Here is a 25000-nt window from a genome sequence, read left to right on the forward strand (position 1 = left end):
GAGTGCTGGGAGGGAGACCCTGCGGCAGCGAGGCCTGAAGGAAAAGGCCAGTCAAAGGCCCTGTTCAGACCTGGTATTAACATCAGTCCTGGGTGATCCAAACACAAGTGGACAGCTCTAATACCAGGTCTGGACAGGTTATGAAACTCTGAGCTGCTGCCCGTCACCGCGGTTTCTTTTATCTCCGATGGGATGAAGACGAAGCAAGGAAGCCGACTGAAACTCAGAGTTCGTCTCGTAAAGAATTGCTGATGTCATTTAATCTAACTGAAGCTTTAACTCAGTTTGAAGTGCAGCTTCACACGAAAACTCCTGAAAACGATTGATGTGAATTTGTTTTTACTAATCCTCGACTTAAAGCCTTTTTACACTGCGACGCTGGATTTGTTCCTTTTTGTAAGAATATAATGTGACTATATTGTTTTTCATTATTATGTTTTCTTGCTGTTCAGTGCCTTCAGAGCTGTGACTGATGATGATGATGATGATGATGATGAGTGATTTTTAGTGTCTGTACGTTTATTTAAAGCTCCAGTGGTTTTAGGAGTTGTGCAACAAAATGTAAAGTGTCAACATAAGATTCACGCTTGTCTGGATATAATTTTGTTTGTGTTGGCTCCATCACAGCTCTTCACCTGAAGCCTTATTCCAAACATTCATAAAAAATACCTGAACAATACTAACTGTGGAGGTTTTTATTGTTTTAAAACTGGAGACATCACGTTGTGCCTTTAAGTCTGACACTTGAAATGCATATTTAAAAAGTACAATATTTCCCTGTGTGATGTGAAGAAGATCTATAGAGTAGCATAAAATGGAAATACTCAGGTAAAGTAACTTAAATTTGTACTTAGGTACGGCTTGGGTATATAATGTTCTGTTTAATTCAGAATCAGAATCAAAATCAGAAACACTTTATTGATCCCCTAACCTCAAAGAGACGCAAAACAACCTCTAAGAGGCACAAAACAACCTCAAAGAGGCGCAAAACAACCTCAAAGATGCGCAAAACAACCTAAAAGAGACGCAAAACAACCTCAAAGAGACGCAAAACAACCTCAAAGAGACGCAAAACAACCTCAAAGAGGCACAAAACAACCTCAAAGAGGCACAAAACAACCTAAAAGAGGCGCAAAACAACCTCAAAGAGGCGCAAACCAACCTAAAAGAGACGCAAAACAACCTCTAAGAGACGCAAAACAACCCCAAAGAGACGCAAAACAACCTCAAAGAGGCGCAAACAATCCTAAAAGAGGCGCAAAACAACCTCCAAGAGACGCAAACAATCCTAAAAGAGACGCAAAACAACCTAAAAGAGACGCAAAACAACCTCGAAGAGGCGCAAAACAACCTCAAAGAGACACAAAACAACCTAAAAGAGGCACAAAACCAACCTAAAAGAGGCACAAAACAACCTCGAAGAGGCGCAAAACAACCTCAAAGAGACACAAAACAACCTAAAAGAGGCACAAAACCAACCTAAAAGAGGCACAAAACAACCTAAAAGAGATGCAAAACAACCTCAAAACAACCTCAAAGATGCGCAAAACAACCTAAAAGAGACGCAAAACAACCTCAAAGAGGCGCAAAACAACCTCAAAGAGACACAAAACAACCTAAAAGAGGCACAAAACCAACCTAAAAGAGGCACAAAACAACCTAAAAGAGGCACAAAACAACCTCAAAGAGGCACAAAACAACCTAAAAGAGGCGCAAAACAACCTAAAAGAGATGCAAAACAACCTCAAAACAACCTCAAAGATGCGCAAAACAACCTAAAAGAGACGCAAAACAACCTAAAAGAGGCACAAAACCAACCTAAAAGAGGCACAAAACAACCTAAAAGAGATGCAAACAATCCTAAAAGAGGCGCAAAACAACCTCCAAGAGACGCAAACAATCCTAAAAGAGACGCAAAACAACCTAAAAGAGACGCAAAACAACCTCGAAGAGGCGCAAAACAACCTAAAAGAGGCACAAAACAACCTCAAAGAGGAACAAAACAACCTCAAAGACGCAAAACAACCTAAAAGAGGCACAAAACAACCTCAAAGAGGCACAAAACAACCTAAAAGAGGCGCAAAACAACCTCAAAACAACCTCAAAGAGACGCAAACCAACCTAAAAGAGACGAAAAACAACATCAAAGAGACGCAAAACAACCTAAAAGAGACGCAAAACAACCTCAAAACAACCTCAAAGATGCGCAAAACAACCTAAAAGAGACGAAAAACAACATCAAAGAGACGCAAAACAACCCCTAAGAGATGCAAAACAATCTCAAAGAGGCACAAAACAACCTAAAAGAGGCGCAAAACAACCTCAAAGATGCGCAAAACAACCTAAAAGAGACGCAAAACAACCTCAAAGAGGCACAAAACAACCTCAAAGAGATGCAAAACAACCTAAAAGAGGCACAAAACAACCTAAAAGAGGCACAAAACAACCTCAAAGAGGCACAAAACAACCTAAAAGAGGCGCAAAACAACCTAAAAGAGATGCAAAACAACCTCAAAACAACCTCAAAGATGCGCAAAACAACCTAAAAGAGACGCAAAACAACCTCAAAGAGGCACAAAACAACCTCAAAGAGGCACAAAACAACCTAAAAGAGATGCAAAACAACCTCAAAACAACCTCAAAGATGCGCAAAACAACCTAAAAGAGGCACAAAACAACCTCAAAGAGACGCAAAACAACCTAAAAGAGACGCAAAACAACCTCAAACAGATGCAAAACAACCCCAAGGAGACACAAAACAACCTAAAAGAGACGCAAAACAACCGCAAAGAGGCACAAAACAACCTCAAAGAGACGCAAAACAACCTCAAAGAGATGCAAAACAACCTTAAAGAGGAACAAAGCAACCTCAAAGAGGCACAAAACAACCTAAAAGAGGCGCAAAACAACCTCAAAACAACCTCTAAGAGACGCAAAACAACATCAAAGAGACGCAAAACAACCCCTAAGAGATGCAAAACAATCTCAAAGAGGCACAAAACAACCTAAAAGAGGCGCAAAACAACCTCAAAGATGCGCAAAACAACCTCAAAGAGGCACAAAACAACCTAAAAGAGGCGCAAAACAAACTCAAAAAGACGCAAAACAATATCAAAGAGATGCAAAACAATCTCAAAGAGGAACAAAACAACCTCAAAGAGGCACAAAACAACCTAAAAGAGGCGCAAAACAACCTAAAAAAGACGAAAAACAACCTCAAAGATGCGCAAAACAACCTAAAAGAGACGCAAAACAACCTCAAACAGATGCAAAACAACCTAAAAGAGGCACAAAACAACCTCAAAGACGCAAAACAACCTAAAAGAGGCACAAAACAACCTAAAAGAGGCACAAAACAACCTCAAAGACGCAAAACAACCTAAAAGAGGCACAAAACAACCCCAAAGAGGCGCAAAACAACCTAAAAGAGGCACAAAACAACCTAAAAGAGACGCAAAACACCCTCAAAGAGATGCAAAACAACCCCAAAGAGATGCAAAACAACCTAAAAGAGGCACAAAACAACCTAAAAAAGACGCAAAACAACCTCAAAGAGGCACAAAACACCCTCAAACAGATGCAAAACAACCCCAAAGAGACGCAAAACAACCCCAAGGAGACACAAAACAACCTAAAAGAGACGCAAAACAACCCCAAAGAGGCGCAAAACAACCTAAAAGAGACGCAAAACAACCTAAAAGAGGCACAAAACAACCTAAAAGAGACGCAAAACAACCTGCTCAGCTCACGTCAGTTTATCATCCTGAATGTTAAAAACGAGGTTTATTATTTGTGTTGTTGCTGTAACTCTGCTCTTTGTGTCGTCAACATAGTAAATGACACACCTGAGCTGAGGACGAGTGATGTCACAGTCTTTGAAAAGGTGACTCCACACGACTCGGTAAGTCTTAATCTACCGAGGACTTGTACCTGGAAAAGATGTATCTGGAAGGAGACGCGGAGAGGAGGAGACCTGGCTGCTGCTGCTGCTGCTGTGTTTAAATCCTATTCTGGATAATCTGTTTGATCCTCGGATACACTCACATCCAGCCTCACTTCTGCCCGAAATAAACAAGATCAACATCAGAAGGATGCCACTCTGGAAACTGAAGACTCACTGCCAAAAGTACAAACCTGGAGCCCAGAGGCATGCTGGGAGAATATGGGTTTATGACAGGTGTCCTGCAGTAACGTTAGTGCCACAGATCACCAGCACACACACTGACACGCTGAGGTCAAAGGTCACAGGCTGTATCCACAACAACTGTAGGAGAATGAAATTAATAAACCTTTCAAGGCAAATAAAACCTCTTCAGACTGAAGACATGACGTTCATCAGCCTCAGCTGGACTCTGTTTACTGCTAACTAGCTAATGTTAGCATGCTAACATGCTAAACTAATATGGTAAACATTATACCTGCTAAACATCAGCATGGTAGCATTGTGGGCATGTTAGCATTCTGATGTTAGCATTTAGCTGAAAGTACCACTGTGTCCTAGTACAGCCTCACAGAGCTGCTAGCATGACTGTTGATTCTTAGCCTGGTTATTTTATTTAGTGAGTAAAAATACTCACAAATACGGAGCAAATAAAGTTTCAGCACGTTCGCAACAACTTCAGCAGGCTGACATGCTAACAATGACGATGCTAACATGCTGATGTTTTGCAGATATAATGTTCACCATGTTCGCCATCAAACGTGTCTTCTGATTAACAAAAGATGCTAAAAATCACCAGCTCTGCTGACTGTTTCCTTGAACAGGACAATGAAAACTTTCATCACACTCTGAATCAGTGAGTTTCCCCCTGAGGCGTCTAATTAAAGCTCAGCTGATTTAACCTGCTGGCAGGACGAGCTGCTGCCACTCTGATCTGACTAACACACTACGACATTGTTTCTCAGTAAAGCTGCTGATGCTCTGATCCTGCCCTGGTTTTAGGTGACAGCAGAGTTGTGGAGCTCAAACTGTTCATCGTTTTTAATAAAAAGTTGACCGTGAATTAAAGAGGAGATCGCACATGAAGCTTCAATGATTTTATACCAGTGTTTCAAACACACTGGCTCTTTCTCTACGATATTTTTCTATATAAATCTATATCGATATATATATATATATATATATATATATATCTGAAAACGAGAGGACACTCTGCACGCCTACCTACACCTGCAACCTGACTGCACCTGGCTCCTGGCTACGCTGCGTGAAGTAGCTGCTACCAAAGTTAGCTTGTAAATGTTCTTACAGGAAACATTTAACAGCCGACTCCGAGAGTGTCTTTTAGTACAACCTAACGCCTCTATCCTGTCGCCTTGGTAGCGACCTGTCAATCACAAGGTAGCCCCACCCTAAAGCATACCCTGTGTTATTGTGTATTTGACTCTAAATGGGATCATAATTTACTAAATGAACATCAGGCTGTATTGAAGAAGACTTGAAACTAGAGACCCGAGACCATGAACTCATCAGGAAAATGTTTACTGAGGAGTCGGGTCGTTTTCTCATAGACTTCTATACAATCGGACTTCTCTTTGCAACCAGTGGAGTCGCCCCCTGCTGTCCATTAGAGAGAATTTGCATACACACTGCTAAAAGAATGCGGTCATATTAACACATCCTCAGTGTGTCTTGGGTGCATTCACACCTGGTTTTAGAGCTGTCCACTTGTGACCGGATCATCAGGTGAGAACAGGACCTTAGTGGTTGTGTGACTTTCCAACAAGAAAGTTAACAGTCACTACATACTGAGGTCACCATGTTATGTCCTTGTAAACTCCTTATTTATGCTCTCACTCTTCAATCTTTGTAACGTTTTCATTTCATGGAGCAAGAATTAATCTATAAATCCACATTTTAAATAATTAAATAGATACAGATGTTGTTAATCTACAATGCTGAAATAAGTAGACAAAAGGTCAGACTGTACGATTCCCAGTGTTCCTCTGAGGTTGTCATTATGGGTTTAAATGGTTTAACTGGATCACTACCAGCAGCTCTGAGCCTATTATTGACGATGAGAGCAGCTGCACTGAACTTCACAAGGTCAAAGGTCACAGAAACTGAGATGAAATGTTTAAACGGCAGCACAGAAAGAAACAGGTGAATAAATGGAAACTGAAAGAGACACGAAAGATCTCAGCCAATGAAAGTGCAGCGTTGACTGCACTGTTCGATTTTAGTCTCGAGACGATCGAGTCTAACGGATCAATAAATGTCAAGTCCTTATTTGTTAAGGCAGGGACCCGCATCAGGACTGCACCTCTGATGATAAATCTGACATGTGACGGCTGATGGGACCAAGTTGGACCAGGTCTGTTCCAGTCTGGACCGGGTCTGTTCCAGTCCAGTCCAGTGGGCTCTACAGTCCTCCACGCCTCCATCCTGGATCTCACCAAACTTAAGTAACTTAAGTTACCAAATGACTTAATGAATCCATTTGAGCTGATCTGAAGATTTCTTCAATGTGGATTTTAAATTTAAAATCCTCAGCAGACAAGAGCTCCAGAGTGAGCGGGGTAGGATTTATCACCGTACCAGAGTTTTCTGTCTTCCTCTCTGTCCCCCAGGGGTCAGAATTGGGGGGTCACTCGGGTAGGAAGCATTAGGCTTGTGATAGATCTCAGTGGATGAGCCACAACAGCTGCTGTCTGTGGTGTTTGGGAAAGACAGGAGCCATTCAGATAGAGAGAGCTGCGTTGCCGTAGCAACCAAGGACAGTTCACGGGTTTCCTTGTTTAGACTAATGTGCGCCTGTTGTTAGTGCACAGAGTCTGACCACGTCTTGGTGGCGTGCTCACTGAGGGTTTAAAGTCTGACCACAGGGAACCTGAACTAAGACATCCAGGCTCCTGACCACTTCCTTCACTGATGAGTTGACCGTTGCTCTTTCCAGATTTTCATAACAGTGTCCACACATGACCTGACCGGCTGGCCAGTGACCTCCTGGGGTGGAAACGTCCTGTGTGGGCGTCACAGCAGGGAACGTCTCCGTCTGAACCAGGACACCCAGGTGAGTCTGTTATATAACCATCCTGCTTCCCGGGCCAGCCCCGCTACCTCACATAAACTCGGCAGGTAAAGCCTCTTGGCTCGGCCTCTTGGCTCGGCCTCTTGGCTCGGCCTCTGGCAGCAGAACCCTGCGGCAGGGTGGCCTGATCTCATTAGGGAGTTATTTTCAGTGCTTCCTTGAGTTTTCGTGCAGGGGGTAAGAGGGTTAGAGAGTCCTGAGGTCTGCAGACTCACTGCAGCCTGGATGTCGGCCGGCTCGATGCTCCTGCTGCTGAAGCCCGTTGGCCTTGCTGCAGACGCCAGGGATTTTGAACATTTCTGACTCTTTTTTTGTCATTTGTACGCCTTTATCGAGCTCTTGTTGTTGCCGACCTCTTCAAACATCCGAGGATCCAAAGAGACCTGCAGGTCTTGTCTGAGGTCATTTGTTGGTTTCGTCTGTTTTTCTAAAAGCCTCTCCTCCGGTCTTCATCCTCTCGCTCAGGGTGACGAGAACCCCTCAATCTTCCTTTTCTGGAGCTTTTGTTTTTCTTCACCTCGGCGCACTCATCGTACCGCCCCAATGGGGAACCACGGCTCGAACCTGGACGACATCCTGGCAGAGGACATGCACCACTGGTACAACAAGTTCATGCGAGAGTCTCCGTCGGGCCTCATCACGCTGTTCGAACTGAAGGCCATCCTGGGCCTGAAGGGCATGAGCGAGAACGCCAACAGCTACGTGGATCAGGTCTTCTTCACCTTCGACATGGACGGGGTGCGTTTCACACCGACACACACTTACACAGCGAGGGTTTTCAAAATAAAGGTTCTGAATTAAACGCTGTCTAAATATGATGAATTCTTGTTAGTTAAGAGAGCAGTCTTAAGTCTTTGCTTCTGGTTTGTCTACTGGTTTCACTGGACCAGAGCCAGTCTAAGCCACACTGACCCCCCCAGTCCAAAAACACTAAAAAACAATATATGAACCTGGTCATTTTCTGTATTAAAAGATAGATACTTTATTAATTCAGGAGTCAAAGCAGCTCGATACAGAAGAATTCAAATAATAAAATATGTATTAAAATAGTTAAAAAATAATAAGTTCCCCACAGCGTTATTAAAGTATTCTCAGCTTCATGTAGTATCGTAGGTATCAGCACCACCACTACTTTTACTGCTGATACTTAAAGCTGCTAACACATACACACAACAGGAGGAACAATAAAATATATATTTATATTTCTCTAATCAACAATAATCCAGTCAGTTTACAGACAAATTGGAAATAACTTGTAATATTCAGACGGTGTTATGGACGTTATCTGAGAATATGTTTACTGCAGTAAAGTCTCCTGCTGTTGTACTGACGTTACTAACTGCCACTTATTAAACAATCAATGATACACTTCGCTGTTTTATTCAGTCAGACTGTGACTTTAGATTTAAAACAAACTTCTGTTCTGAAGCACTGAGCTGCTTTGACTTCTCATGTAACCTGAATCAGTGATTTCAGACCTGATGCAGAAAGTAATGTGACGCTCAGAGGAACTGAAAGGTTTGCACACAGGAAGTCGGGGTTAAGGACTACAGAAAGAACAACCAGGAGTCCATCCATCCTGTTTTAACACTTTAACACTAACTGACCTTTGACCTTTCTACTGAAGCCCATGAGACCTTCAGGAACACTGCGGTTGTTTCTTCCCTTCAGGAGAAACCACAGAGAGAAGGCGACACTTTAAAGTAACTGTGAGATGAGTTCTTCTGGTTAAACGTTTGGTGTCAGATTTTGTTTGTAGAGTCTGAGACGAAGACAAAGTTCTTTTGTCTTTGTCTTTCTTTGTTTGCAGGGAAATGTCAAATGTTTCATCACTGCGACAGAATGTTTGGTGTCCATGTTGCCCATAATCAATTGTTCTATTTATTATCTAATTTGTCATGAGGGGCATTTCTCATATATCGACACGATGAAATATTGGGAAGATGAATCGATAAAATAAAATAATCATTTGTTGCAGCTTTACATGTGACAATCAAACACAAACAAATCAGATAAACACACTCAGAACCTTTAAACCTTTTTGTGCTTTTATGAAAAAAATGATCCACTAATAAGCTTTTTATGGAGCTTTTAACTGCAGCTCATGGGCTTCATCAGTCTTCATCACACGACCTCATTTCACTCACTTCCACTAACTGATGATGTGGTCAAAAGCTTCACTAAAAGATAGTAAGCGGACCTTGAGTTAAGACTATTTTGTCAAACTACTACTACTCCAAAGTCAGGACTAAACTTTCACGCTAAAATGTTGTGCTTTTATTGTGAAGGTTAACCACAAGTCATGTTTTGTCTCACAGAATTCATACATATATTATTAGTTAATATTAATATTATTCTAAAACATCTCAAAGCACCTGTTGAAAATGTAATAAGTTATAATCGTTTCAAAGTGTTGAACTTCAGTCTGCTGTGTGAAGCAGCACAAAGATGGCGGAGGCAGAATTGGCTCTCTGTCTAATGGGCTTATGGTGTTGGCATGCAGAGCTATTATCCCTGCTGAGTGTTTATGGCCAGCTAAGTGGATTCAGAGAGTGTGGTGGTGAAGTTCAGGGAGGATGTTCTGAGAGCTCAGGGACTGGACTTCATCAGAGGAAGGACACCAGGAGATCAGAGGCTCCGGCGAGCTAAAATGTTGGGTTTCTTTCATGAGGTCCGCTCACTGAGATTAGTTTGATGCACAAATCATTTAGGCCAATAGATTTAAACGATCTGTGATTTCTGTGAATGCATGAAAATTAAGGAGAATAAATGAACAACAATAATTCCCAAATACATTTACATGCAGTAGATCGGGCATCTTTTATTAAGAGTGGAGACGTAATGACACGATCATATCATGCTCAGATGCATGACTCCAATCGATCTGTGATAAAAAAACAAACTGTTTTACACATCTGACGAGTTTGATGTGATGTAACACAGGATCGTGGCACATAATCAATATGGTTACAGATAGAAAAGTGAATCATTCCTACAGGATCAAAACTCCGTCAACGTCTAAACAAATGAAGCTTCTTGTCCTCGTCCTCAGGAGCAGCAGTTATTTGTTGCAGGATGTAAACAATGAGTGCAGACATAAGTGCTGCATTCAGGCACTGTCAGCAGAATGGGAACTCTAGCCTTATTGGGCGGTGGCCCAGTGCTAACCTTGTAGTCACACACCCAGTGTGGGGGCTCAGAGTTTCACAGTTTTCAGCTTTGAATCTGTACTCTGACTCTTTTTCTAATTTCTAATTCAAGTTTAATTTGCATATTGTCTAACTACAGGTCTTCTCTACAGTCACAAACGTGGAGCTTTTCATACGTTTACAAAGAGTGATTTCTTCGACTGTGTTGATCTCATGCAGGTGGAAGTCGGTCTGCTTTAATTACCAGGTGCCTAAAGTCAAGTGCCGTTGTGTTGATAGGCCAGCGTGTTAATAATAAACCAAACTTTACTTTTTTTTATGTTATAATGTAATGTTAAATAGCTGTCTGAACACAAGCAGCCGTCAGAATAAACTACAGACTAAAACTGTCAAAATGATGATTTAAATCAGGAAGCAGTAAAAATACGACGACCAGACATTCGATACCTGACAGTTCCTCTCTGCAGGATGAATACCTGCTTTAGTTCTGTTCCCAGGTTAAAACTAAGGCCTGAATTTAAAAACAAAACCAACACATCTTCAGAGAAACTGATGCTGACAGCCTCACGACGGTTTAATGTCCCTCTTTTCTGTCTGCAGGACGGTTATATCGACTTCGTGGAGTACATCGCAGCCGTCAGTCTGATGCTGAAAGGAGAAATCAACCAGAAACTAAAGTGGTACTTCAAACTGTTCGACCAGGACGGCAACGGGAAGATCGACAGGGAAGAGCTGGAGACCATCTTCTCGGTAACCGTCACACAAGCAGACAACCATGTGACCTCGGGGTCATCAGTAAGGAACGGGTCCGGTGATAGGCCTCCTGTCACCTGCTGAAAACTAAAGGCTAGATTTATGTTGAACACTGAAAATCACAGTGACTCTTCACATTTATTGTGTTTGATTCTTACGTCTTCTTATTTTAGACTAAAGTCCAACCACTGAGAAGTCTTGGGTCAGTTAGTGTCACTTATCTGTGCGGTTTGCAGCAGGTCTCAGGTCAGTGTGTCAATTTGTCTAATACCTGAGTGGATTCAAGGTGACTCTCCGCTCTGATCATGTGGTGTGTCGTCATCGTCATCATCGTCATCACAGGAGAGCCAGACTAAAGCCCCATTCAGTCAGGATTAACATCACAGCTGACATATGTCCTCGTCAGTAATTTAACTCACCGTGCAGGACGGGTGAAGCCTCCCCGGGGGGGGGGGGGGGCGCCAGAGAGCTGAAGGAAAAATCAAACACCTCCCTCCTTCTTCTCAGAGTCAGACTCAGACCTGAACCTCATGTTGAATCATTCAGAGTGACGTTCACGTCCAGAGGAGATCATCATCTCTGATGTCCCTCAGAGAGGAAAGACGCTGCAGAACCTGCCTGAGAATCCTCCTGTTTTTAACTTTCCTTCAGAATCAGAATCAGAAACTGTTTATTGCCAAGTAACATACATTACAAGGAATTTGCTGTGGTCTGAAGGTGCTACAATGTTTTAACATATAACATATAATCTGACAGACAACAAGCATGTAAAAATATAAATAACAAACAGTGCTGTGACCAAAATAAAGTGTCCAGTAGGGGGTGGGTGCGTTAATGTAACGCAGGGGGGACAGGGTGGTGTACGTTAATATTAACGTATAACTTGTGTTTGTGTTGGGGGGGGGTCAATGCGAGTCTTTGGCCATGTTCGTCAGGTTGACTGCAGAGGGGAAGAAACTGTTTTCGTGGCGGGAGGTTTTGGTCCTGATGGACCGCAGCCTCCTGCCAGAGGGGAGGGGGTCGAACAGATGGTGTCCGGGGTGGGAGGGGTCGGCAGCGATCTTCCCTGCTCTCCTCAGGGTCCTGGAGGAGTACAGGTCCTGAAGAGACGGGAGGTTGCAGCCGATCACCCTCTCTGCAGAGCGGATGATACGCTGCAGTCTGCGTCTGTCCTTGGTGGAGGCAGCAGCGTACCAGACGGTGATGGAGGAGGTGAGGATGGACTCTATGATTGCGGTGTAGAAGTGAACCAGCATTGTTTGTGGCAGGTTAAACTTCCTCAGCTGCCTCAGGAAGTACATCCTCTGTTGGGCTTTCTTGATGAGGGAGCTGATGTTCAGTTCCCACCGGAGGTCCTGGCTGATGATGGAGCCCAGGACACGGAAGGACTCCACAGTGTCCACTGCAGAGTCACACAGGGTGATGGGGGCGGGTGGGGCTGCGCTCTTCCTGAAGTCTACAACCATCTCCGCTGTCTTTGAAGCGTTAAGCTCCAAAGTGTCTCAGTGATCACTGACAGTTGTCTGTCCGTCCATGAGGAGCTGCTAACAGCTGATTCAGCTGCTGTGATGGAGACCATGTGACAGCTGTGGCTGTTTTCTGTCGTCATGGTGGTTCAAACAGGCCGACATGTTGCTGTTAGCATGTTTTCTCTTCTCGCGCTTCTCGAAACGATCTTTAGTGTCACAGTTGAGAGCTGCAATGAAGGTTTGAAGTTTGGATTCTGTCAGGTAGAACTTTCTGAACTGTTTCCACAATGATGTTGTTCTGACGAACGTAATCGCTGCCTGGATTAAGTCTTTCTGAGTGAACGAAGCTGCTTTTATGGACCACAAAGGAGTCGCAGGGTGGCTGGTGGACGTACAAAGTTCAGGACTTTGACTCCATAGTCCGGGTTCGCATCCTGAGTCCAGTCTTTAGACAACAGAAGTACTTTAGTTCAAATTAGTGAAAGACGGTAGTTTCAGTTACATTTGAATAAACACGACGTGTCTCAAGTCACTGCAGACTTTCTGTTTTAAACCAGACCAGGATCTGTGAGTCTGAACAGAACCAGAACACAGTTCCCTAACGCTGAAGTCACTACGAGCAGTTCTGGTTTAATACGATCGGATATCTGGAGATGAAACAACATTCCCTCATGATGTTAATAGAAAACTACATTACGTTTCCTTCAAAACTTATCTACCGTTGCTAATTAGTTATAAATGATTAAAACTTGATGCACAAGACAAGCTACATTTAATATCTTTAAATACATTTGAGGAGGTTTAACAGAAGAGTTTCATCACTTCAGACTGAAACTGTTCCTGTGAGCTGAAGCTGCCACTCACACCGACAGAAAACTGGGCTGGATTAGCTCTGAAATTAGACGAGTGTTAATCTGCTGAATGAGATCAATCTATCAGCCGACAGGAAGCTGCTGGAAGGGGGTCGAATGGCTCCATCCCAGTTAGTCTGGACGTCAAACCAGTCTGGAGGTTGGCAGCTCCTCTGTAGCAATAGAGGACAATTTTACCCAGAAACACATAGAAAAGGACAAACTATCATTATGTTTTAGTGCTCATAATAATATAAGTGCTGAACAGCAAAAGGAAATGGATACTGTGAAAGTGAAATTGAAAATAGAAAAGCTTAAATACAAAAGCTGAAACTGAAATGTGTAATAGAAAAGGAAAACATTAAACAACACTTTACTTTCCATTTTCCCTTTTAATTATAGTTCTGGGCAAAACGGTCCTCCATACACGACGTCCAGTCACAGACTATTCTCTTCATCTTTGATTCATCTAATTTCATCTTCATCATTTAGAAATAAGTGGACAAAAGTTCAGATTCGCCTTTAAAAGGTTAAAGGTTGTTTTAAATCTTCCCATCAGGCTGAAACACTGCCCTCGTCTTGTTCTGCTGTTGTTGTTGGTTTCTATCGGAGTCAGACGCTGTGTGTCTCCCCCTGCAGGCCATCCAGGACATCACGCGGAACAGAGACATCGACCCCGAGGAAATCGTCGCGCTCATATTTGAGAGGATCGATGTGAAGGGAGAAGGTAAAGGACAAGATGCAGCTGACGATATTCTTGTTGATAGCACTAATGCTAATGGTTCTGCTGCTGCGATTAGTACCAGTCCTGACAGTAGTGCTGCTAGTGGACCGACCCAGTACCAACACATCAAATCCACTGACAGGTCTGGTGCTGAGTGGATTATCCTGCTCAAATAAAATGCTGAATAAAACTGGGACCCATTTAGTTTCCATCCCCAGTATAACCCTCAACTGTCTTCTGACCTTTGACCCCTCAGGTGAGTTGACCCTGGAGGAGTTCATCGAGGGAGCCAAAGACCACGAGGACATCATGGACATGCTGAAGAAAATGATGGACCTGACGCCGGTGTTAGTCATCATCGTCGAGGGCCGGGCAGGATGAGAGCCGGAGGTCCACCGGGACCACAAAGACTGACTGAAGCAGAGATCCTCCAAACCCCATCCAAATAATAATAATAATAATAATCAACCAACAGAAGAGACGTGCTCCACCCCCTGACCCCCTGACGGCCTTCTTGAAGACGCCTGTTGGTTTGTGGACAGATGGAGGCAGCGGGAAACAACGGACGCTGAAAATGTAAAACTTTGCGTTGGACTGTGATTGGCCGTCCAGCCTCGTCTTTGAAGAAGACTTCATGTTTGTCCAAAAGTGTTGAAACCACAGAACTTTATTTTGAATTACAGTGATGATGCTGAATGTGTCCTCAGCAGTTTGGTCTGATGTAAAGCTGAACACCACCTTCTTTATTCTACATGTGACAGATATTTTCCATACTGAGGTCTGCATCCATGTCTGAGAGCATCGTCATTAGTGCTGTGAAATGTGATTTCACATCATCACAGCAAAGGTCTGTCTCTGTGAGCAGTGCATGCTGGGAGTGTTTGCTCTGAAGCTGCTGATCCTCTTAATGCCGTAAAAGGTTCAGCAGCCCGAGTCGCGATGGAGCAGATTTACCGACATCATTTCACAGGGACAAGCTCAGCCTCCGGGCCGCTGCAGCAGGGACGCGTTAACTCAAGGCTCCGCACACGTCCTGCTAGAAAACACACAACCCAGGCCAACCCAGGCCAACCCAGGCCAACCCAGGCCAACACAGGCCAGCACAGGCCAACACAGGCCAGCACAGGCCAACCCAGGCCAACACAGGCCAACACAGAGATTTACCCAGGCCAACCAAGGCCAGGCCAGTCCAAGGCAGGTGTGATCAATGTCTAACTAAAGGACAGTTTTTTTGTCTTTCATTTGGTTTTAATTTGAAGGAAATCTCTCTGCTTCCAGGTGTTTTCACATTCTCAGAAATGAACGTGAACATTGTTATTTCATTTTGTTCTTTGACAGCGTTAGTTGTTAGTTTGTGCGACTGGTCTCTTATGTTGAAGTTCAAAGGAATCTACTGAATGAGCTGAGAGTTGAGAACCTTTTTATTTTTATACGATGTGTGAGACAAGATCAAGACGATGGAGGGGAATGTTTGAACACTGTAGAGCGAGAACTGATGATGAACTCTTGGTGGTTAGAGTCGAGGAGAAGAGGCCATTTTGTCCTTAAAGCTGCTGACTGATAGTCCGTACCGTCAGACCTGACCTGCAGGTTAGCATCAACGCTAACAGCTCTCATAGTGCAATAGAGAGATTTCTACAGTGGCAACATGTCCTGTAAAGCTCATTTTAACCAATCATGTTGTGTTGCCTTATCAATAAAGTTTTTAAACAAACTTTGTGTCTTTCATTGAAACTAACCAATCAAAGTTGGACATGTTTGTGGTGAAGCTGAGCCACAGCAAACATCACATACACAAATGGGATCAATGGTTCTTTCTTTTAATTCAAAATGTAGAAAAATCATTAACGTCTCTCAGTTTCGGCCCACGAGGTGTTTTAATAAGAACAGGAAGTAGTGTGTGAAACCACAGACAGGTCTTGGAGCCGACCCCGCCTGTGCTGGATTCTGGTTTATTGAGTCTGTGATGAGAGTCGAGTCGCTTGTGATGTCAAAGTAAGAAGTATTACAGGCGGCTTCCTCTGGCTTCCACTCTGACAGCTTTCTGCGCTGCGTCGCCTCAAAAGTTAAAATATTTCAGCTGTTTGGAAGCTCACTAGTGACACTAGTCCACTAATGTACCATCCATACAGGGTGGTGGGTGTCAGGAGGGTATCCCAGCATGCACTGGTTAAGGGGGGTGTATCTGAACACGTAGACAGACGACACAGTATCAGCAGATCGGGACACAAACGGTTTGAGTCCAAACGTACATGTTGAAACATCTTCGCTGAAGTTGCTGAGATGTCATGTGATGAAGAAGAGAAATATGCTAAAACTCAAAAGGAGCCAGAGAGTCTCCTGATTGACCTGCACAGTGAGAGTCAGAGTGTCTTGCTCGGGGGCACGTGTGCAGTGGGGGCGCAGGTGGGGATCTAACCTGCGACCTCTCAGGTACGGGACGGCGTCTCACGGCTGTTTGGGTTTCTCCTCCTGCCTCAGCAGACTGACGTACAGACGCAGGAAGGCGTGACAGACGCCCACAGAGCAGTACACCGACGTCACCAGCAGGGGGAGGAAGGGCAGCTTCTGTTGCCACGGCGACAGAGGGAAGACGATCTCACAGGCGATCGCCACGGCAGCCAGTCCCAGCAGGTAGACGGACTCCAGAGGATGGAGCAGAGAGCCCGGACCACTGAGAGGAGGGACACAGTAATCTGATTACTAAACAGCTTCCTGGAGTCTCTGTTATCGCCACAAATCTCTAACATTATGTTTCTGACCAACTTTGTTAGTCATCAGATCTCATCAACCTGTCTGTCTGTCTCTCAGTCCTGTCTCACTTCCTGTCTGTGGCTCTCAGCTCTCAGCCCATTGGTTCCTACGTCAATCTTTAAAAACTCCTCACAAATATAAAGTTCCTTGTTTCAAAAGGCTCAGTCATTTAAAACGACTCTACTCTAGTGAGTATTGCAGTCTGTAGTCTCTCCAGTGTCAGCATGATTCAACGAGGACCTGGAGGTCTTTAAAGTCAAATGTAATTCAGTTTCATATCAAGACATTTCAACGTGTTTCTTCACCTGTGAAGTTTCCTCAGAGCAGCGAAAGAGTAGATCAGAAACATCAGCATCAGGACCACTTTGATGGGCAGCTCTGCAAAACAAATTCAATACACAGATTCAAGAAGGGTCAGAGGTCACTGACGGAACTACAACGGCTTCAACAAGTTTCAGGACTTCTTGCGTTTCAAAAAGTTGAACTGAAAGGAGTTCACAATCATAACAACCGGCCTGGTGTTTACCTGCCGGGGTGAAGATCAGCGGGAACAGGGAGTAATGACCGGTGGTGGTCAGAACCAGGAAGATCCCAGCATCCTCTCTGCTCTCCACCGCCAGGATGCTACAGGAGGACAAACAGACAGGAGGAGGAAATCACTTTATATGAAGGGAACTATATCGTGCTCCATTCTGAACCTTCTAGATGATCTAGTGGTTTCATTCCTAACAAACTCAACAAGGGAAATCTCGTACTCTAGTTTCATGTTGGAGTTCTGGAAACAGTACTCTCACCCCCGTCTGCAACGTAAAAATAACAACAACATGTCTTGACTCTTATTGAGAAGCACTTGGTGACGTCTGATGTCGAGAGATGCTCTGTCAATAACACTTTACTTAAACCTTTACAGTACTGTAAAATACTGTGCGCCTGAACGACACTGACCTGAGAGGCAGGATGGCGATGAGGATGGCCTTCTCGTGGACGTGCCAGCCGAACATGAAGGAGCCGAGAGCGCAGAGCAGCAGGCAGCGCAGGAAACCCCGAGCACCGCGAGGACGCCGCCAGATGGACGCCACCGCCGGCTGCGGAGACGCACAGCGAGGACAGGACAGGACGTCAGACAGATTAACGTTCATTCAGTGAGAAACTGGATGACCACTGTACAACCAGAGTGTCACATTTAGTATCTCCAGCTGTCAGTTCAGTGTGTCAGATACACATTTAATCAACCTTTCACATCTTCGGCTGCTGCGTAAATATCAGCACCGACATTAAAGGCCTCAGATCAATAACACGTGATCGGGACGTCCGTTAATAAATAAGATTTGTGCCTCACCAGGATGGACAGCAGAGTGCAGACGAGTGTGACGGAGGGAGAGACGGAGGGAAGGACCGAGTGCTGAAACTCCTGAACCAACCCGCCCGTCATGGAGGCTCGAGGAAGCCCCGCCTCCTCCAGCAGCTTCAGACGAACACCTGAACAGGTATGTGGAACATGTGGAACCAACATCATGTTTAGAGAGTGGAATCATGAGCAGAAGGATCCATGAGAAGAATCTGTTTTGACTTTTAATATCTGATTGTAGCTTCTGATGCTTGAAACGTTCAAGAACACAGAAAAAGAGTTTACAACTGATCCGACAGCGATTAGGAGGCGGAGTCTCACCGAGCATCGCCAGGCTTTTGTCCAGCACGTTATAGAGGGCCCAGATGTTGGGGGCCCAGTAGGCATGACAGAGGCCCCGCTTAAAGGGGAAGAGTCGGGACAGGACCTGAGGGAGCTGACCCTGAAATAAACGCTTTTCATGAGGTCTCACAAACATAAAGTGAACAAACTTCAGAGGTGCAGTGACTCAGTGACGCTTTAAAGTTGGCCGATGAAGGTTCATATTTACAGAAACTCTTCCTTTAACGGTTTTATTGTTCCTTAACATTTTACCTTCCCACAATCCTTTGCAACATTTATGCACACAGCGACACACTGTCGACTAAAGTCTGTCAGTCCGGATCAGATACAGCAGCTGCTCAGAGGGACTTCAGCAGTCTGTTGACAGAGGAAGACTCCACTCACCATGGCGATGAAGGGGCCAAAGGACAGAAGGCAGACGGAGGCCACGATGCTGCCCAGAGCCAGCAGACGGAGCGGACTGAAACTCGTCCACCGGACAGAACCGTCTGCACAAAAACAAACACTGTGCTCTTACGTACAAAACTAGCAGAAAGATAAGTTCATGGGTTTGCTGCCTCAGAAAAACCAGGTCCAGGTGCTACATGGATTCTGGGACATTTGGGTTGGTTGCTATGGTGTTGCTATGGTCTTGGGGGCGTTTGGCTAGATGGTTAATGGTTCACTCCTCCCTCTGTGACAGACCCGCAACAAACTCACAGTTTAACCGTCACTGACAGTGGTCTGTAACAAGCGGAGCATTGCATTGTGGGATTGTTAGCAGAAAGTATGTCATGGACTCATGACTCAAACACTCAAATAAAATGGCAGACAGTAAAGAGTAAACAGAGTGTTTGTTGTGCTTATCAGGGCATCCCAAGTGGTTACTAGGGTGCTTTGCACGGTTGCTAGGATATTACTAGGTGGCTGGTATTGTGTTCTATGCAGTTGAACGGGCGTCGCCGGGTGGCTGCTGTGGCGTTAGGAGAGGTCGCCCTGGAGATTGCGGGTGGTTGCTAGGTGACTGTTGGGGTGACTGATGTGGACCAGGTTTCAGTGTCTGTGAGGGTTCAGCTCTGTCCCCTGTGACGGTGTTTGAGGCCTCTGTCACAGACATTTTGAGCCCTTTAGGGATATTTTCCACGAGTAAAGCAAAGTGTTGTGATGTTTAAACAGCAATGACAGTGAACTGGAGACAAGATGACTTTTTTAAATGTTTTAACCAGCACTAAAAACTGTCTTCAGGACTCTGACTTCAAATACGCTGACTTCGCCCGACTCTGTTTATCAGCCAAAAACATTAAACGCGTATGAGCGAGCAGGTGTGTGTGTCGTACCTTTGTTGTCCTGCGTGAAGCAGTAACTCCTGAGCAGGTAGATGCCGTAGGCCGGAGCCACGTACAGGTAGATGTGCTTCAGGTTGAGCAGGACGGCGAACAGCAGCGCCCCCTGCAGGTGTCGAGACTGTTCCACGACAAAAAAGACGAGACAAAAACAGAGCTGGAGTCATTATCTGCAGGACGTCCAGTGTCACTGACAGTCTCAGGTGTGTACCTGCAGGTGTTTCGCCACCGACAGCAGCAGGAAACCAAACAAGAAGCCGTTATACTGGAAATGAATATCTGAGGGGAAATGTGAAGGAAGGTTCATCGTGTTCATCAGGAGGTCAGTTAGTCACTGACACCAGACTACAGAGCACGAGTGTATGAATTCTATGAGATCAGATGTGGAAAATGTCTTTAAACAAGACACCCTAAAGTATAGAACTGATCTGCATCAAAAATAATCAACATGTTCAAACTGTTGACTGATCCTTTAAAAACACAAAATCAGCAGATGTCATTTTAAGTTTCTAAGACATTCAGAAACATTTTGATGGACTGCTTCTGTCTCTGATGAGAAGTCGTCGCAGGTCTTTAATATTATAATAATAATAATATTTAATATCGAGTCACAGCTGAAGGATACGGTCGACGATGAGGAGGCCGAAGTTCCAGAGCAGCAGAACAGCCAGGACGAAGGACGGGCGGTTCAAAACTTCCCGAGAGCCTTTCTGCTCCTGAACGCACCTGCAGCACCTGGAGGAGGACAGAGCCAATCAGGATCGAGCTGCCGGAAACAGCTCCACAAAGTGCTCCTGCTGCCACCTATTGGCTGACATTTGTACCTTTTTAGATTCACTTCGTGTTTAAACAGGAAGCACAAAGCAGCCAAACACAAGTTATTGATTTTGCTCCTGATCGTCTTTTAATTCTTGTTTATCTACCCCCTGTGCTGTGCTAATAGAACCTGGTCTGTCTGCAGGATCGATGAAGATTTAATTAGAGAAAATACAGGTTGAAGGCTGCGATCAGACTCTGGACTCACTCTCTGGCAGCGTAGATGAAAACCACATCAGTGAAGATGACCGACAGTCTCTGGAAGAGCACAGTAGACGGGCTGGCGTAGTCCAGATTCTCCACCACCAGCATGTTCCTGTCAAAGTGCTGAGCCACGTGGGACAGACCGAACTCGAACCAGGCGAACAGAGGAGGGTAGTCCAGAGTCCACTCTGATGTGTTCTACAGGGACGGGGAGAAAACACTCACCTGCAACACTGTTCAAGTTTATAAAGATCATTTCCAACTAATCCAGACTGTTCATGTCAGTGGAGCTCCATCGTGTGTGTCTCATTTAAAAGAACAGGTTTATTACTGAACACGACACTGTTTCCGAGACTGACTACATGTGTACATAATGTTGGTTTCCTTTTGGCTTTGTTTACATGTATTGCCACAGGATGTCTTGCTGTATTTGCTGGTGTTTGCCATACAGTGTATTTGGATGACGGCATTTGTGGTGTGAGTTAGCGTCTCTGAAAGTTAAGGTTTCAAGAGTGGACAATTTTTAGGACGTAATTGGAGGTTGTCTTCATTTCAGGAGACCAACGTCTGTATAAAACACTGCAGGGAACCTTGTGATAGTTGGTGACAAGACATCCTGTTTGAAACAACAGCAGCAGAGCGACTCCTCCGTCATACTGACCTCATGGTACCACCTGGACACCGGCAGACTGTGTGTGATGGCCAACCAGTTCCTGTGCACCTCGAAGTCTGTGGAATGACTGACAGACAGACACAACAGCACATTAACAACAGTTCACACGGGAGGCAAACACGAAACTCCGTACAGAAAACTGGCACTGTAATGTAGACTCACTTATCAGCAAATGTACAAGTTTGATGTGACAAAGACTCAACATCTGGTGGTAGACATGACTTCATGACAGAAATGTATTCATATGCTTTAGGTGAAGGGACATCAACACAAATCCCATAAACTGTAGTGAAATAACATCCAAATAACATTATTGTTCCCTGTGGATTCTTGATGAGAGATAATTTAACTCAGATTTTGGATGTGGTTACATCACTGGTGATGCTCCACTATGATCCCTCTGGTCTAGTCCTAACAACTGGGACCAGAAGTTTACAGACTGCAGGGCTGCTTCTTGGATTGTATCAATGCCGAATAAACCAGAGGTCAGTATTGATTAAGTTGAGGGGTTCAGTCGTGTTTTACGAAACATGTATGTTGGCAACTAAACAAGGCCACCTTAAAATGGCAGATTTTTCCTTAGACATTTGGTTTGGCCATACATCTGAACTACTGTAGCACGTAATTCTTCTTCTATGGTCTCTCCAGACAAAAACAAAGGCCCGTTTCAGAGTAAGAAGAGCATAACAGTGATATAAATGCAATTTCAGATTGAAACAAAATAAGACACAAATACAACCACAATATGCATGGCTGCAGTGGTGGTTGTTGTATTGTGTCAATACCGAAATAACCAGTGGTTACCACTGACTCTATTGATATACTCAGTTATGTTTTATGTTGTGTGCATGTTGTGAAATAACTGAGACATCCTTAAAATGTGAGTTTTCTGAGACGTTTGGCTTTGATCGATATAACTTTGCCCTTTATTATATTTCTGAGGATTTAAGCCTCCATACAGGGTAATACCAGCACGTAACAACGACATAACAACATACATACTTTAACCAGAAGAGCCTCAGCTTGTCGCTTATAATCAATAATCGGTATGACTCTTTACAACTCAGCTGCTTCTAATCGAACTTCTAATGAAAAACGGCGCCATCTTGAGGCTGTTTGTCTACATGAGCCCGGAAGTTAATAACACGTCGAGTTAATATTACGTCAACAATCCCTCGTCACTTCATATAAAGTCTCATTTAACAAACGACAACACACACGTTTTGTTCGCTACCAGTTCCCATAAAAACCACACTCAAACATCTTCCTTAACATTAATATTTAATTCAAAATGATCTTTTCTGGCTTGTAGCTAACGTTAGCTACTCAGTTTGCTAGCCAGACGCTAACAAGCGTCGCGCCAGCTTTTAAATTATCGTCTATAAAATCAAACTATCGTCCTGAAGCTGCACCGCTCACGAAAACTACTTCACATGAAAGTAACCCCACTCACTAGGCGTTGATAAACAGACATTTCAGAAAAGAAACGCCCAGTGCTAACGCTGGAAACCAGCTCCAACTCTCCAACACGGGCGCCGCCATGACAGTGATGTTCAAACGCTTTAGAAAACTTTATTGACAGCTCCGTGCCCGTCACTGAGAAGACTGAACTTCTGTTTAAAATGAAATCCTTGGGTACAACGTACCAGCTGCTGTGTGATTACTTTAAAGTCTTAACAATTTTATTAAAACAATGGCTACAGAACAGAAAAGAACGACATCATGAGAGGACAGTGAACTAAGCATTAAGATGCCTTCAATGTCGCCTCGTAAACTCAGGACTTCTGACTTTCCTTTGTAAAACAAAATAATCCTGTTATATTTTGTAGGCCATCTAACACTGAGCATCCCTAGACCCTTTACTTAAATAAAAGTAACACAAATTAAAAAGAAACACTCCATCACAGGTAAAAGTGCTGCATTGTCCGAAACTCATCATCACATTTCACCTCAGCAGTGAACTCAAAGCCTCAAATAGTAGAATAAAATAAAATACTTTACAATACTAATAATACTGTGTTTGTGTGCAGTTGTCAGTATTAAAGTGTAGGTAGGCTTCTAAAGAGCTTGGAGCTGAAATTTGTGTCAGTAATAAAATAAATGAGATGATGAGGTGTTCAGTGAGAAACAAGTAACTTTAAATTTAAACTTGTTTGATATTCTGGATCACCAACCAGCAGGTGTGTGGCATGTCCAGGTTTTGATAATTTGATTAATTAAAGGAGCTGTTGGCCCTGAGGCGCCTCAACAGCTCCATGTGCTTCTTCTTCATGTATTTACTTTCTTAATGTTATAACAGATGTTCTGTCATGAAACGTTGTTCCATTCATTTCCCACGGTCCCTGAATGCAGCACCGGGGCGGACTGATCTCTCAACTTTTCCGTGAACTTCCTCGTGCCGTCAGACTGTTTCCGGTCTGTCGGGTCAGCTGGAGTCTCTCAGCTCTTTCACTGTTGAAGGAAACTTTGTTGAAACTCATAAACAACAACTTCCGGGATGAACGCGCTGCTGCGGCGGGTCGGAACATGGAGAGGTGAGAAGTAGGAGAAGAAGAAGAAGAAGAAGAAGAAGAAGAAGAAGAAGAAAGATTCAGAGCTCAGAACAACTGACAGAAAGAGACAGATTATAGTTAATATACAGCAGAGAACAAAATGTCGCTCACCGCAGTGCATGCTGGGTCCAGAGCTGGAAGAAGTACTCAAATCTTAAAGTAGTAAAAGTAACAATACTACAGTGTAGAAATAAATATACTTAAAGTACCAAAGTACTCATCATGCAGAATAGTATATATTATATTATTGATGCATTCATGTGTTCATCACTTTAATGGTCCAGCTCATTTTAATGACTTTAAATTCAGCTGAGTAGCTTCATCTGTAATAATACATCATGAATATATACATACAATAATACTCTGAATCTGTAAAGTAACTAAAGCTGATAAATGTATTGAAGTATAAAGTACAATATTTTCCTGAAGTACAAGAGGAAAGTAACAGAAAATGCAAATACTCAAGTAAAGTACAAGTACCTCAAAACTGTATTTAAGTACAGTACTTGAGTAAATAAATATTATATAAATAACCTCTGACACATTACTTCCTGGCCAGGACCAGTTGCTAGGCAACCAGCAGAGACTCCAGGAAGTTTGTCCAGATCAGATAAGATAATCCTTTATTGATCCCTCAGCGGGGAAGTTTGCATTGTTCCAGCAGCGTACAGGATAGTACTAATATATATATATAATAATAGAGACACAAGTAGAAGATCAAGATATAACAAATAAAAACAATAAATGAAACTAACGAGATTCAACGTGTTCATCAGCCAGGCTAGCAGTTTCCCTCTGTTTCCAGTCTTTATGCTAAGCTAAGCTAACCAGCTGCTGTAGCTTCACATTTACTGTCTGGACATGAACGTGAAAAACAGGTTAAAATGTGTGTGTGTGTGTGTGTGTGTGTGTGTGTGTGATAGGTTTCCATGTAGCGGTCCCCATGGCGACCTTTGACCTGAGGAAAGTTGAGCTAACTCCTCTGGAGCAGCGAAAGCTCACCTTTGACTCC

At 43.8% G+C, this 25000-nt stretch overlaps 4 protein-coding genes across 4 annotated transcripts in view; 3 read left to right on the top strand and 1 right to left on the bottom strand.

The window, feature by feature from the left end:
• The window catches only part of dub (duboraya), a 9409-nt gene extending 8730 nt beyond the window's left edge, over positions 1–679 (top strand). The window contains exon 7 of the mRNA XM_070917773.1: positions 1–679. This exon is cut by the window's left edge and continues 81 nt beyond it. The gene's annotated coding sequence lies outside the window, so the exon portion shown is untranslated.
• A 6895-nt stretch (positions 680–7574) lies between these two features.
• guca1d (guanylate cyclase activator 1d) lies at positions 7575–14358 on the top strand. The gene is made up of 4 exons (XM_070917018.1): positions 7575–7769; positions 10781–10930; positions 13893–13980; positions 14234–14358. Exons 1-4 carry the CDS (start codon positions 7575–7577, stop codon positions 14356–14358), a joined length of 558 nt encoding a protein of 185 aa, XP_070773119.1.
• A 1022-nt stretch (positions 14359–15380) lies between these two features.
• On the bottom strand, positions 15381–22978 carry alg8 (ALG8 alpha-1,3-glucosyltransferase). The gene is made up of 13 exons (XM_070917016.1): positions 22890–22978; positions 21425–21503; positions 20768–20961; positions 20369–20478; positions 19955–20022; positions 19738–19864; positions 18806–18909; positions 18401–18521; positions 18071–18210; positions 17677–17816; positions 17258–17355; positions 17037–17109; positions 15381–16651 (listed from the first exon to the last, which is right to left on the bottom strand). Exons 1-13 carry the CDS (start codon positions 22976–22978, stop codon positions 16426–16428), a joined length of 1569 nt encoding a protein of 522 aa, XP_070773117.1. The 3' UTR covers positions 15381–16425.
• Positions 22979–23850: 872 nt separating this feature from the next.
• ccdc90b (coiled-coil domain containing 90B) overlaps positions 23851–25000 on the top strand; it is a 5114-nt gene continuing 3964 nt past the window's right edge. The window contains exons 1-2 of the mRNA XM_070917017.1: positions 23851–23970; positions 24912–25000. The exon at positions 24912–25000 is cut by the window's right edge and continues 31 nt beyond it. Of these exons, the coding sequence (XP_070773118.1) occupies positions 23934–23970; positions 24912–25000 (126 nt within the window). The 5' untranslated portion in view covers positions 23851–23933. The remainder of the gene's footprint in view (positions 23971–24911) is intronic.

This window comes from Enoplosus armatus, chromosome 13, assembly GCF_043641665.1.
Source record: "Enoplosus armatus isolate fEnoArm2 chromosome 13, fEnoArm2.hap1, whole genome shotgun sequence".
Lineage (NCBI taxonomy): Eukaryota > Metazoa > Chordata > Actinopteri > Centrarchiformes > Enoplosidae > Enoplosus > Enoplosus armatus.

What these genes read in the sequence shown, in the direction of transcription:
- guca1d (XM_070917018.1), top strand. Translation starts at nt 7,575, where the DNA reads ATGGGGAACCACGGCTCGAACCTGGACGACATCCTGGCAGAGGACATG. An exon ending in TCACCTTCGACATGGACGGG is followed by an intron (nt 7,770 to 10,780) that starts GTGCGTTTCACA and finishes TTCTGTCTGCAG; the next exon opens with GACGGTTATATCGACTTCGT. An exon ending in GATCGATGTGAAGGGAGAAG is followed by an intron (nt 13,981 to 14,233) that starts GTAAAGGACAAG and finishes TTGACCCCTCAG; the next exon opens with GTGAGTTGACCCTGGAGGAG.
- alg8 (XM_070917016.1), bottom strand. Translation starts at nt 22,978, where the DNA reads ATGGCGGCGCCCGTGTTGGAGAGTTGGAGCTGGTTTCCAGCGTTAGCA. An exon ending in TGTCTGTTTATCAACGCCTA is followed by an intron (nt 21,504 to 22,889) that starts GTGAGTGGGGTT and finishes TCTGTCTGTCAG; the next exon opens with TCATTCCACAGACTTCGAGG. An exon ending in CTTCACGCAGGACAACAAAG is followed by an intron (nt 18,910 to 19,737) that starts GTACGACACACA and finishes GTTTTTGTGCAG; the next exon opens with ACGGTTCTGTCCGGTGGACG.